This window comes from Syngnathus leptorhynchus, chromosome 19 (assembly GCF_054491065.1).
Source record: "Syngnathus leptorhynchus isolate UIUO chromosome 19, UIUO_Slep, whole genome shotgun sequence".
Taxonomy (NCBI): domain Eukaryota; kingdom Metazoa; phylum Chordata; class Actinopteri; order Syngnathiformes; family Syngnathidae; genus Syngnathus; species Syngnathus leptorhynchus.
This window is the reverse complement of record NC_141213.1, coordinates 7295456-7307813: the sequence shown is the minus strand read 5'-3', so window position 1 is coordinate 7307813 and position 12358 is coordinate 7295456. Positions and strand designations below refer to the sequence as shown.

At 46.1% G+C, this 12358-nt stretch overlaps 3 protein-coding genes across 6 annotated transcripts; 2 read left to right on the top strand and 1 right to left on the bottom strand.

The window, feature by feature from the left end:
- Nucleotides 1-56: 56 nt before the first annotated feature.
- Nucleotides 57-12341, bottom strand: pdx1 (pancreatic and duodenal homeobox 1). 4 transcript variants are annotated; one of them, XM_085938510.1, is made up of 7 exons: nucleotides 12091-12328; nucleotides 11845-12000; nucleotides 10464-11290; nucleotides 8175-8211; nucleotides 2440-2821; nucleotides 2162-2306; nucleotides 57-1303 (listed from the first exon to the last, which is right to left on the bottom strand). In XM_085938510.1, exons 1-3 carry the CDS (start codon nucleotides 12311-12313, stop codon nucleotides 10938-10940), a joined length of 732 nt encoding a protein of 243 aa, XP_085794636.1. In that variant the 5' UTR covers nucleotides 12314-12328; the 3' UTR covers nucleotides 57-1303; nucleotides 2162-2306; nucleotides 2440-2821; nucleotides 8175-8211; nucleotides 10464-10937. The 4 variants fall into 4 exon arrangements, with proteins under 4 accessions (XP_085794636.1, XP_085794632.1, XP_085794633.1 ...); XM_085938506.1 differs by having other exon boundaries at nucleotides 11845-12341; XM_085938507.1 differs by having other exon boundaries at nucleotides 2440-2540; nucleotides 11845-12341.
- On the top strand, nucleotides 793-6258 carry LOC147041936 (receptor-type tyrosine-protein kinase FLT3-like). The gene is given in 24 exon segments (XM_085938502.1): nucleotides 793-829; nucleotides 1046-1113; nucleotides 1184-1335; nucleotides 1580-1686; nucleotides 1758-1869; nucleotides 1943-2067; nucleotides 2148-2326; nucleotides 2395-2533; nucleotides 2617-2794; nucleotides 2922-3022; nucleotides 3153-3261; nucleotides 3341-3540; nucleotides 3603-3712; nucleotides 3773-3905; nucleotides 3977-4081; nucleotides 4156-4266; nucleotides 4360-4519; nucleotides 4593-4699; nucleotides 4772-4890; nucleotides 5045-5167; nucleotides 5231-5442; nucleotides 5549-5654; nucleotides 5739-5828; nucleotides 5830-6258. Coding segments are annotated over 24 exon segments (2964 nt in total). The 5' UTR covers nucleotides 793-801; the 3' UTR covers nucleotides 5920-6258.
- On the top strand, nucleotides 6414-10087 carry urad (ureidoimidazoline (2-oxo-4-hydroxy-4-carboxy-5-) decarboxylase). Its single transcript, XM_085938505.1, has 8 exons — nucleotides 6414-6747; nucleotides 7397-7586; nucleotides 7668-7772; nucleotides 7853-8057; nucleotides 8325-8478; nucleotides 8574-8662; nucleotides 8836-9045; nucleotides 9114-10087. Exons 1-8 carry the CDS (start codon nucleotides 6668-6670, stop codon nucleotides 9461-9463), a joined length of 1383 nt encoding a protein of 460 aa, XP_085794631.1. The 5' UTR covers nucleotides 6414-6667; the 3' UTR covers nucleotides 9464-10087.
- Nucleotides 12342-12358: the final 17 nt, after the last annotated feature.

The following is a 12358-nucleotide window of genomic DNA, read 5'->3' as shown; positions in this document are numbered from 1 at the left end:
TCTCTTATCCAATTAACAAACAAAAAAAAAATACAAAGCAAATGAATTTGGCCCACATCAGAGTTAGATGTTTAAATTGTGGTTCAAGCTTTATTTGTGCTTAATCCACCTTTGGGTGGAACATGACCTTAAAGGTTCATTTGAAGTCAATGTTTCTGCATGAACACCTAAAAATCCATGTACCACCCCAAATAAATGTTAACAAACTAATCAACTGCAAATGTACGTAAACGTTAAATACAACTGAACTGATTTAAGAAAGACGTCACAGGATGTCAAGTGGAAATTTTATTTCAGTGATACATTCACATACCACTAGAGGGAGCTCCGTATTAGTGACTAATTATTACTAATTAGTAACATTTTGAAAGTAACTTTTTTATGGATTTGCTGTGAAAAAGAGGGTGTAAGGGTCTGCACGTTGCAGCGTAACGCTTTTATTTTGTACCACTTTGTGATCATTTTGTCATCTGTTGCAAATAAAAATTTATTGTTATGATCTTTGAACAAGGTTCATGTCAAATTAGGGTATGTAAAGGGATCACTTTAATAAAGCCAATAAATGGTGTATTTGTGGATTATAGCACAAAAGTACCACCAATGGTAACAAAAATAAGAATTAGGGGCAGTAGGGGGGGAAAAAACTCAAGTAGCAGTAGTTTTAGGAACTTTAAATGTGGGTTTCTAGAATAGGAAGTAGACTTTTTCATTTAATAGGTAGCCAGGCGTGGCTTCCCCTTCTTAAAAAAAGTCCAATCAACCTTCGAAGTTTCATTGTGACAAACAGACGGAGACGGACAGATGTTCACGCACAGTCAAATGATTGCAAGTGAGTCTGATGATTTTTGTTTGGAGGAGGGGGGGGGTAGAATATATATTTGCCATATTTGTGTTTTATAGTGGTGTTTTGCTGATTTCTGTTTTTTGGACAACTGGGACCAAAAAGGCAATTCAACAGTTATCTGAAACTTACATAACATTCCAAATGTGTTGTTTATTTGCAATTATTATGATTAGATTAATATTGCTCATAATATCTTTCAAGCTGTTGTGCTGCTGTGCGCTGTCGGCACTGGCACGGCAGCCCCGGAGAACTGCGTACCAAGTTACGAGGTAAGTCCTCCATGAATCCTTTTTTTTTTTGCGTGGAAAAGAGTCAACACTCAAGCTGATGTATTTCAAGGTGGAGTGCTTCCACCCAGCGCACCACCTGAATGCATCGGCTCCAGTCCGTCTGGAGGTGGGTGCAGGGAGGAGACTGATCATCTCCTTGGAGGGCCTGCATGGGTGCGACGCGTGCAGCCTGAGCAGAGGATCACACGCCGTAAAAGCCACGTAAGCGCGTACGCTATTTTATTTTGGCCACGAGGGACAGTACAATACAGTTATGCGGAAATAACGAAGGAAAAGTTTAAAAGTTTAAGATGATCAGGACTGCTATGTGTTATATTTCCTGCCTTTTTCTCTTCTGGACAGAGATGGAAGCTTGGTCTTGACAGCACTATCTGAGGGGGATTCTGGGGAGTAAAATAGAGTTATCCTATGTGTTATTTTTCCTGCCTTTTCCCCTTCTGGACAGAGATGGAAGCTTGGTCTTGACAGCACTATCTGAGGGAGATTCTGGGGAGTACGCCCTCAGATGTGGCCATAACCTTTCATTGTCCTTTGCTCTACACGTAGCCACGAGTGAGCAGCCACTCCTTTCTGTGTTGCGAATGAATTGTCACGGTCTAACTTTTTTTCTGTTTCCCTATTAGAAGCTCCCACAAAACCTCGTCTGAGCCTGCTCCAGGGCAAAGGCTCAGGGTATTCTCCCACTTTTAAGTGTGCGTCTGAAGGCCTCCCAACGCCTACTCTGAAGTGGTTAAGGTAAGATATCAGGCACGTGTTCCGACGTCCTACAAGCCCTCATCTGGTCGGTTGTGACTTTCTTTGTGGACAGCATGCAAAATGAAGCCGTAGGAAAACGTGAGAGCACCATCTCCAGTATTGGCTTAATAAACAAAGGAGTGATGTGTTGTGCGACTAACAGCCAAGGGCAAGAATGCTCCCAAGTCTACGACTACGGTGATCGACCCTCCCGCTAATCTTTCCGTGTGATGTCACTCGAAAAAAAAAAATCCCTCAATGTGTGTGCGTGTTTTCAGACTTAGAGAGTGACCTGTTGACAAAGGAGCAGGTCTCCAGCGTGATTTTGAGTCCAGGGCAGCCTCTTCTGCTTCGCTGCCAGATTCAACGCAAGCCCAACCGATGGGCGGCGTGGGAGAAAGACGGACAACTGTTGACATCTGGCGCATTAGCGTGCCCTGCCAAAGTCAAGGAAGAGGTGCGGCGTCATTGCACCGTCACACAAAGCAACATCTCCCTCCCCACGACGACGTTTTTTCCTTCCAGCTGTGCGTCCGTAATGACTCGCACAGGAAAAGCTGGATGGCTTACTTGTTTATCGAGTCCGTGGACGCGGTCCACGGCGGAACGTACACCTGCAGGAATCAAGACGACACCAGCAAGTCTGTCAACGTCAGCGTCCAGGGTCGGTTCTGTCAAATGACATGCATTTGTCATTTTCAACTGGCTCATTATTCTGATTGTTTTTTTGTTTTTTTTAAATCTCAGCGGAAGATTTCCTGTCGGTGCAGCTGGATGGCAAAAAAATTCTCCGGGCTCGGGAGGCGAGTCACGCCTGTTTGCAAGCCGCCGTGTTTTACCACCCGGCGCTGCAGCGGTGCACGTGGGAGACGCCCAATGGCAACGTGTCCAAGTGCATCACCGAGGACTGGGTCACCGTGCACAGGTAACAAAAACCAAGTGGACAGAAATCCTGCACAAACAACAAAATTGGAGAGCCAATGTCAGTTTTAAGATCCAAAAATGATGATTCGTGGACTAATCCTCGACAATCATATTTTCTGTTCTGTCAGGACGGTGAAGCTGTGCGGCGGAATCAAATCAGGAGAATACAAGCTAAACGTGAAGGCGGGTGGACAAAACAGAAGTGCGTCCGTGTTTGTGTGTGTTGTAGGTAAGAAGCCGACAGGGGGGGAACTCGAGTAGAAGATATTGTTTATCCTCTGCAAAGAGTGACAAAATTGAAAAATCATCAAGAAATGATCATAATAGAAACATAATATTCTCTCCCTTTCTTGATACAGACGAACCCGAATTCCAATTCAGCGTCCACAACAGCAGCATCAGCGTCCAGACGTCCAGCGCCGTACCGGCAAATTACACCTGGATGTCGTGTTTACCTGGCAACCAAAGGTGCGCCGTACCGGCAAATTACACCTGGACGGCCAAACAGATTCAAACTGACATTCCCGCTCTTTTTGTTTTATTCCAGCTGCGACGCTGGCTTCCTCTGGAAGGAGATCGGCGACGCTCGGCGAAGCGACTCGGACGTACGGTGCCGAAAGAGCATCCGGAGCTCGACCGGTCCAAATGTGGCACATGGACGCTATTTAAAGTTTTGTCTGGAAAACTCAGTTGGTTCCTGGTGCTCGGCCGCGCACTACGACCCGCCTTCCCCGCAGGCCTCCACAGGTTTATTTTCACAATGTATACCTCCCTAATATCCATTTATATACTTGAAGGTTTTGTTTCAGGAGCTCTCCGAGAGGATAAAAGTCGATACACGGCGCTAAAAGTTGGCAGCGTGATCCTGGTTGTGGCTTTGTTCACCGTCAGTGCGGCGCTCATGTGCTTTATCAAGAAGGTGAGGCGTCGTACACACACTTAAAGAGGCTGCGGCGGCTAACACTAACATGTCCAATAGAAACCCCAGTATCAGCCCAAGCTGCAGATGATCCAGATGGTGGGCCCCAATGACAATGATTACATCTACATTAACTTCAAGGATTTTGAGTATGATCGTAAATGGGAGTTTCCCAGGGAGAACCTGGAATTAGGTTTGTATCATTTTATTCAGATTTCATTTGAGTACGGTCAGATGGAAAGTTAGTGCCCGGGTGGTTCTCAGGGAAAGAACTGGGCTCTGGTGCTTTTGGCACGGTGGTGCAGGCCACGGCCAACGGCATCAAGGGGGCCGGTGTGTCACAGCAGGTGGCCGTCAAGATGCTTAAAGGTCAGTGTTTGCGTGATGAGAGTTCAAATACCAAGAATTCGTTCGGTAAGATGCGCAAATCCGCTCGCTTGCAGAGAAACACCAGGAAGTGGAGAAAGAGGCTCTGATGTCCGAACTCAAAATGCTGACGCACATCGGCCACCACAATAACATCGTTAACCTGCTGGGAGCGTGCACGGATTCGGGTACATTTACATTGGATGGAAACGTTTTTATTTTCATTTCAATCACAATTTTTGGGAGTCTTCAAAAGTTCAGAATGTGCCTTTTCTACACAGGCCCCATCTATCTGATATTCCAGTACTGTTGCCACGGCGACTTGCTCAACTACCTGAAGAGCAGCAGCGAGCGCTACCACAAGTCAGCAGTGGACGCCTTCACCAGGGATTGCAACAGCAACCTCCACGGCAACCTGAAGCCAGGCCAAAACTCAACTACGTAGGGATCTTGTCAAATCTATCGTGTTGTTGTTTTTCTAATATCAACCGAGACCTTGTTGCGTCGTCATTAGCGTGCCGGAGGGCGTCGTGGACAACTACATGCCGATGCACCCTGCCTCCATCAGGGGGCAGGAGCGCACGGCCCTCCTCTGTCCCAACTCGGACGACTGTGTTGAAGGTCTGTGGAGCAGAATTTTAGATGACACAGATGACGACGAAAATTCAAATAAAAGGGCTTCTTCACCTGCAGACACGCCGGAGAGCGACGACAACGGACAGTCGGACGACCTGCAGGCCCTGACTTATGATGACCTGTTGAGCTTTGCTGTCCAAGTGGCCAAAGGCATGGACTTCTTGTCCTCTAAAAACGTAAGTAACCTCCACTACATGCACGTACTATATGACGACTGCGATTGATATTTTCTTTATCCTAAAGGCAAAACGTATGACAGTACATTACTGTACGCTGTGTTATTTTACCCCGAGGCCACGCTGTAATTGTATGACACGCGCTTGTCAACAGTGCATCCATCGTGACCTGGCGGCTCGCAACGTGCTGGTAACCAAAGGCCGACTGGTGAAAATCGGCGATTTCGGATTGGCGCGGGACATCGACAATGATTCCAACTATGTGGTGAAGGGGAACGTAAGTGGAAACATCATTTTTCTATTGTGGCACTTCTGCAAAATGACTTGAAATGCCCGGCAGGTGCGTTTGCCTGTTAAGTGGATGGCGCCCGAGAGCATCTTCCAGGGGATGTACACCATGAAGAGCGACGTGTGGGCATATGGCATCCTCCTGTGGGAAATATTCTCTCTGGGCGTCACCCCGTACCCTGGCGTGAAGGTGGACCACGGGTTCTATTCAATGATTCAGAGCGGATTCAAGATGGAGTGTCCTTACTACGCCGACGAGTCTGTGTAGGTGTCATCGGCAGGTTGTAATAGAGCTAGCTACAAGAGTCACAAAAAGGCAGAGAAGGGCACACAAACAACGGTCACAGTGCTTCATGCTTCCTTCTACCAGGTACGGAATTATGTGCAAGTGCTGGGCCCTGGCTCCTGATGACCGGCCCTCTTTCTCCAAATTGATGGACTTCATGTTGGAACATCTGACGGCCAGCGAGGAGAAGGTACGTTCATCTCTCATCGCAATTTTGGTCAAAGCTTCTGATTTGACACAAAGGCCAATAACGGAGTACTTTCTTTTTTTCCAGCTGTATCACAACACAGTCAAGCAGACGTCCAGCGACTACCGGAATGCGTCGGCCATTGCGGACGCCTCCACTTTAGCCCAACAGAACGTTTGACCACACGCAGTTGGACAAAAACAAACCTAAACTGTCCGGTGATCCACCAAAACAATCATTTCAATACACGTCTTTTCAAGTTCTGTAAAAACAGGCCATAATTTCTCCATGCCGCTTGCATTCACCTTTCAATTATGTACACCATGATTGTATTTTCTTTGCCTGTTAATATGCATTCATTTTAGAAGGTTGCATAACCAGTGCCATTAGATGAAATGATTTGCAAAGTTTTTTCCTTTGTATTTTTTGTTTTAATATTCATCAACCCGACACATCAAACCTGCATCCATCCATCCATCCATCCATCCATCCATCCATCCATCCATCCATCCATCCATCCATCCATCCATCCATCCATCCATCCATCCATCTTTTGTACCGCTTTGTCCCCACGGGGGTCGCAATAATCATTAATTTACATGAATAAAAGAAGAGTAATAATGGGTGTAATACATCGCCAGAAACTGCCCAATGAGCTGTGCGGACCTGCGAATGAATGACAGGCAGCTTGGCCAATGGCTGCACAAAACGGAAGTATGAAATCAACCAATGACTGTGGGTTTTTTGTTGGTTGATGCCTGCCATTGGACGACCGCCATTAGCTCGTGCAGTAGTTACGTCGCTATCAACAGTTGCGTTCTGATCACACGCCTAGTCGTTTTTTAAACTGGATTTAGCGATATATTGACACACCCTCAAAGATCATATTTGATACGTACTACCTGGACAATTTTGAGCCTAGACGTGCATACGTAGCCATCGCTATTTGCGCATAATCACGCGTCGGCTTCGTCGCCATTTTGAATGTGGCGAAGTCGAGAGGCTCCGAGAACAAGATGCCCCATTCGTGTTCTTCCTTGACTTGTTCCAACCGTTTTACAGCCGAAGCCAGAGCCCGTGGGATTAGCTTTCACAGGTAAAAACCGAACTATGGTTTTAAAAAGAAGGATCTGGCCATAATCCACAGTCAATTTGCTGACACAATTCTGCCGATTTGGTGGCTAATCCCTCGCACGGTGCTGGAATGCCTAAGGCGAAAGCAACTCCAACAAATCATTCTTTGGTATCAAACTGAAATGCCCCTGAAGGAAAAACTTTGTGTTAGTTACTTAACCGGGCCACACTCGTATGTGCTTCTTCCTATTCGTATTATAGCATACTACCCAATCGATATTTGTCGTAGTACCAAGACTGGCCATGGCCAGCACGGTGCCACAGGGGGGCATCCAAACTCCGTAGCCCCTCATTCATCCGTTTAGCCCCTCCATCATATTTTAGATTTATAAAATGTATATACGAATCGTTTCCTCAGCACTCCTGTTTTGTTTTTAGCCCCGGGAAAGAATAAATCCCAGAGCCCTTCCTGGTGTTGACTCCACAAATATTGCAGTTAAACATTGTTGACCTCGACTACCAAAAAATAATAATAATCACGCTCCACATAAACACAAAGTAACATTTTCTTTTCATTTCGACTTGTAGCGAAATCAAATCATGAAAAAAGTGGCCTTTGTGAAAAAATGCTCAAATTTGGCCTGATTGTACTTTTCTCATTTAAAATCTAGATTCCCCAAAGATAAAGTCCTTAGAAAAAAATGGGAAAAAGCTGTCCGAAGAGGAGGATTCAATTCCAATTCGTCCACCATGCTATGCAGTGAGCACTTCAGGCCACAGGACTTTGACAGAACAGGTCAGACAGTCCGGCTCCGAGAAGGAACCGTTCCCGTCTGCTGTTTCAGATCTCCTGATAGTAAGGTAAATGCATCACCGACGCGGAAGGTTTGGAAGATCGGACGCAACGTGCCCATCAAAATGTCTTTCTTTCTGAATGCAAAGCCTCCCCGGATGTCTCAGACCTCCCAGAAGGCGAGGGAGCCGCTGCCAACAAAAAAAGATCCCCCACCCCAGCCTGAGCCCAAAGTTGTAATCGTGCCCACTGTCGTGAGTAAAAAAATTGCTGGGCCTGGGACTGAAACAATCCATCCAATAACTCAATTGGTGGTTCTTCTTATTTTGACTAGGACCACGCGTATGCTTCGACACCTGAAGAGCTGAGGGTCAAACTCGGCGAAGCCTTGACTAGAGTGGAGAGTTTGGAAAGAGAGATTCGGAACGTCAAGGACAGAGAGAGGAGGGCAAGGAACACCGTGAGTTGCCTGCAGGAGGATCTCGAGGTGAAGAAAATCCTCAACGACGAATTGAAAGAGAGGCTCGATATGTACTCAGGTGAAATAGACACAAACCTTTTTAATGGAAATTTCACAATTCAATTTGGTTTTGGATTGCATATTTTGTTGAATATCATGAAACCCATTTTAAGAAGAAAAAAAAAAAATCACTTACCTGGCTTGATAATAAACCAGAGCCGGCACGACTTGACCTGTAAACCAAAACAAAATGAAAAACTTTTGTTCCAATACTTTGCCTCATTTCAAGACTTTCTCGTCATTTCAATGCGACGCGATAATTTGCCTTGGGCGAACTGAATTCCAGATCTTCCAGTTCATCTCCTGTCGAAACACAGCCACGAATATACCAAAGAGCAGCGGGAGTTTGCCGCCACTCTGCATTCCCACGGCCCAAAGGCGTACGACTACCTGAGAGAGTGTCTCCATATCAATCTCCCGCATCCGCATACCTTGCAAAAGTACTGCTGCTATGGATTTTCTGGAGGCTTGTTTGTTTTTGCTTGGATGGCTTTGAACAGACGCACATCTGCTCTTCTTTGCTTTTCTTTCCAAGGTGGTTGAGCTCGGGGCAAACCAAACCTGACCTTAACACGATGATGCCGGACACGCCGAGACCGGAGGATGACACGGCTCAATATTTAGGTCAGTGCGTTTGCGTTACGTCGGACGCCACATCCCATTATTTGGTATCTTTGTGTATACACAAAAGAAAATATCCCGTTAAGTACACGTCAAGGTCTTTGTGAAAACATTAACCGGACTCGTCGAGCTGGTGTTGAGAAGGACGTTGGACTTTTGATGAATGATTGTTTTAGACTTTTCAGGTGGCCGAGCAGCCGTTCGGGAGAACATGAAGCTCTCTCAAGTCAACGAGCTTCCATACGAGCAGTTTATAAAGGTTTTTGGCAACGTGGTGGAGAAGTGCCCCATCGTGGCGGCGGCCGTCTGCTCCCAGCGTCCCTTCGCCGACGTCAAGGCCCTGGAGACAGCCATCTACGACTTTATTGACGCTTTGTCTGAATCCGGTGAGTCACTTTGTCAATAGGAAGGAAGTATCCCAAAAAAGATCTTGGTTCATTTGGTTCCTCTCCAGGCAAAGAGGGAATTCTCAGGTGCCACCCAGACCTCGCCGGCCAGGACCTCCAGGCCGGCACCTTGACCCAAGAGTCCATGAGTGAGCAGGCGACCGTGGGCTTCGACACGCTGGCCGCAGACGAGGCCGACAGCGTGTCTTGCTTGAACGAAGAGTACAAAGAGCGCTTTGGCTTCCCGTTCGTCACCTGCACCCGCATGAGGGACAAGGCCAGTATTTTCCAAGAGATGCGCAGTCGGATGGCAAACGGGTGCACGGAGGAGAGGGAGCGCAGCATCCAGGAGGTCAAGAACATATGTTCTCTGCGTCTTCGGGACCTTGTGCACGCTGACGCCACAGCCCACTTTTAAATGGCACATGACATGTAACCTGAAATACTGGTTTTAATTTTACATAGTATTGCAAAAAGTACACGTCGGGGCTGCTTGATGAAATTGATGAAAATTTCAATCATAATTATTTTGGTAATTGAAATTATGATTATTCAAACAATCATTTATTTTTTGGTACAACTTTTAGATGATGGTAATTTTGCAAAAAAAAAAAGAAGAAAAACAAAAATCAAATGCATCACACTGAAGCCTAAAAAAATCTGAACTGTCACGGAGTATTCATGCATATGTTGTTATAAGTAGTTTTCCATCCACGGTCTGCCTAAAGCTCCTATTTGTATACAAACAGTCTTTTTTTCCCCCTTGTGTCTCCTTGAAGGGCTGCCTACAAGATAAATGTGACACGGATAAAACGGCACGAAACCAATAAAATCATTTTTTGTAAATACTCTGCTGTACTGTTTAGCACATACGGTAGTACCAGATGTTTCCAGTCAAAGATTCAAAGCACCATTTTACTACAGCATTCTAGTATGTGATACTACGGGCACTTAAATGAACACACATATGAAATATAATCGACATATAATCAATGAAGTTAATGCGTAGTGCTCCTAACGTGTACTGTCTCCAGATGACCAACACAAAAACGTTGCCTGTTGTAGTACCAAGAATGACCTGTGAGAGGTGGCATGGTGCCACATCAGGTCAATGAGGAAAAAAAGTTTGGCAGGATTCTCACATGAATAAGATATGAAAGAATATTGCTGCCTGAGTACAGTTCAGTTATTTAGGTAACTTTAACGAATAAAGCGACTATTTTTGATGAATACAGTGGTGCCTTGAGATGGTCCTATATGGTGACAAGAGACCTCAACCCAAGTCACAAGCAGCAGTAAAGCTAGTATTGAACAATTCCTCAAAACGAAGCTGCTTATTCTTAAAAGTCTCTCCCAGTTGAAGATTATTGTCACTGAACCTTAAACAATAAATTGAAATAAATAAAAACAATACTCACAGGTTTATTTGTAGTCTTCATCTGCACAAAAAGACGGTCAATGAAGTTACCAGCTGTAGTAATTGGGCCTTTCTTCTTCGTCTGTTTGAAAGAGTGTTATAATACTGCCCCCAGTGGTCAGGTTGGGAACACCAGATGGAACAGCATTGTGAACGGCAGGATAAGATAATAATGCTCAATCTTAATTTTTCACATTCTATTTAATCGTTTGATTACTCCCTGTTTACTCACTATTCTAGCGTACTAATTTTCCTTGCCAAAAAATGTTTCTCATACCTCAAGGCACCACTATACAAGTGTGATAAGTTTGCTTTAACATACGTACACGATTGCACACCCTAAGAGCAGACGAGGAAAGAGAAAAAGGCACTTAGGATCATTGTTCAGAAACATCTCAAAATGGAGCAATAATTGATTATTATTGCATGTGTAGCCCGTGTTCCTGCTTCCATCCATGATGAGCTATATTAGGCTTCAAAAGCGTGTGTTCTTTTTGTCCAGGGTGCGGGACTCTGGGGAGAGCGGCGGCGAGACCCCCGCTGGCGCCGTCTCTCCCTGGTCCCCGGAGGTGACGGCCGAGTCCTGGTCGGGCTCACCCCTCCGAGCCCGCCGCCGGTCCTCCTCCTTCTTCCACTTCATGCGGCGATTCTGGAACCAGATCTTGATGTGGCGCTCGGTCAGGCTGAGGGTGAGCGCCAGTTCCACGCGGCGAGGCCTGGAGATGTAGCGGTTGAAGAGAAATTCCTTCTCCAGCTCGAGAAGCTGAGCACGCGTGTAGGCCGTGCGAGTACGCTTGCTCTCCTCAACCTCGGCCATCATGTACGGACCTGAACAAATACAGTGGCTTCAGTTTCAAAACAGTACTTTGTACTTACTGTCATCAAAAATGCAATCGTCAGAATGATATTTATTTGTGTAAAAAAGTCCTACAAAATACAAAAAGTGCCTGTACATTTTTAACTCAAAATAAGCCCATTCTTTAAAATGACAATTCTGGTTTTATTTGATACTTATTTTATATTGCCATTTAAATGACCAAAAACGAATCTACAATTAGAATAAAATAATTGATATGAATAATTTAATAATGTAGTGAGAAAACGGTCAGGAAAATATCAAAAATCTAACGCGTGCAACAATAATTATAACAAATGTGAATTTAAAATGAGGCTAGATCATCGCGTGATTATTTTTTTCAATTAAAATGATTGATTATTAACTTTTTGATGAAGATAAGAACTAATAAAAAGCAAAGTAGACCTTCCTGGTTTTCATTAATGACCCGACAAGGTTAACCGATCATAAAAATGATTCCCGGTGAGTCACTAAATACAATACAATAGAAACATAATAATCATCATTATCATGTAATACGCGTTACCTGTCCACTGCGCCTTCCACGCGTGGGAGTGGGCCTTGCTGCTTTTCATCCAGGGGAAAGGAAGGTGAAATGGGCTGTGCTCGGCCGTGTCGGCGAAGGCCGCGGCGGGTGTGAGCGGCGGCGGCGGCGGTGGCGGCGGGTGTTGCGGCGCTTGGGTCGGGTGCTGCTGCTGCTGTTGCTGATTGGGGTGCTGCTGGTGCTGCTGGTGCTGCTGGTGCTGCTGTTGCTGCTGGTGCTGCTGCTGGTGGTGGTGGTGCAGCATCGGGATCCCGAGGTCTTCCCGCAGCGAGAGCCCGTAGGCGGGTTCCACCAGGCCATCCGTCGGCTCCAGGGTGGCTCCCGCCGGGTACCCGGCCTGCACCTGCCGGCTCATGTAGAGGCAGGGCGGCGGGTTGTGGGCGAAGTCGTCCGCCCTCTGGTACGCGTCCTTGAACGGGAGTTGCTGGTACGCGTGGTTGTCGCGATGCATGGCTGGCGCTCGCTGCAGGGCCCTCGCCCCTGACGTGGACCTTCT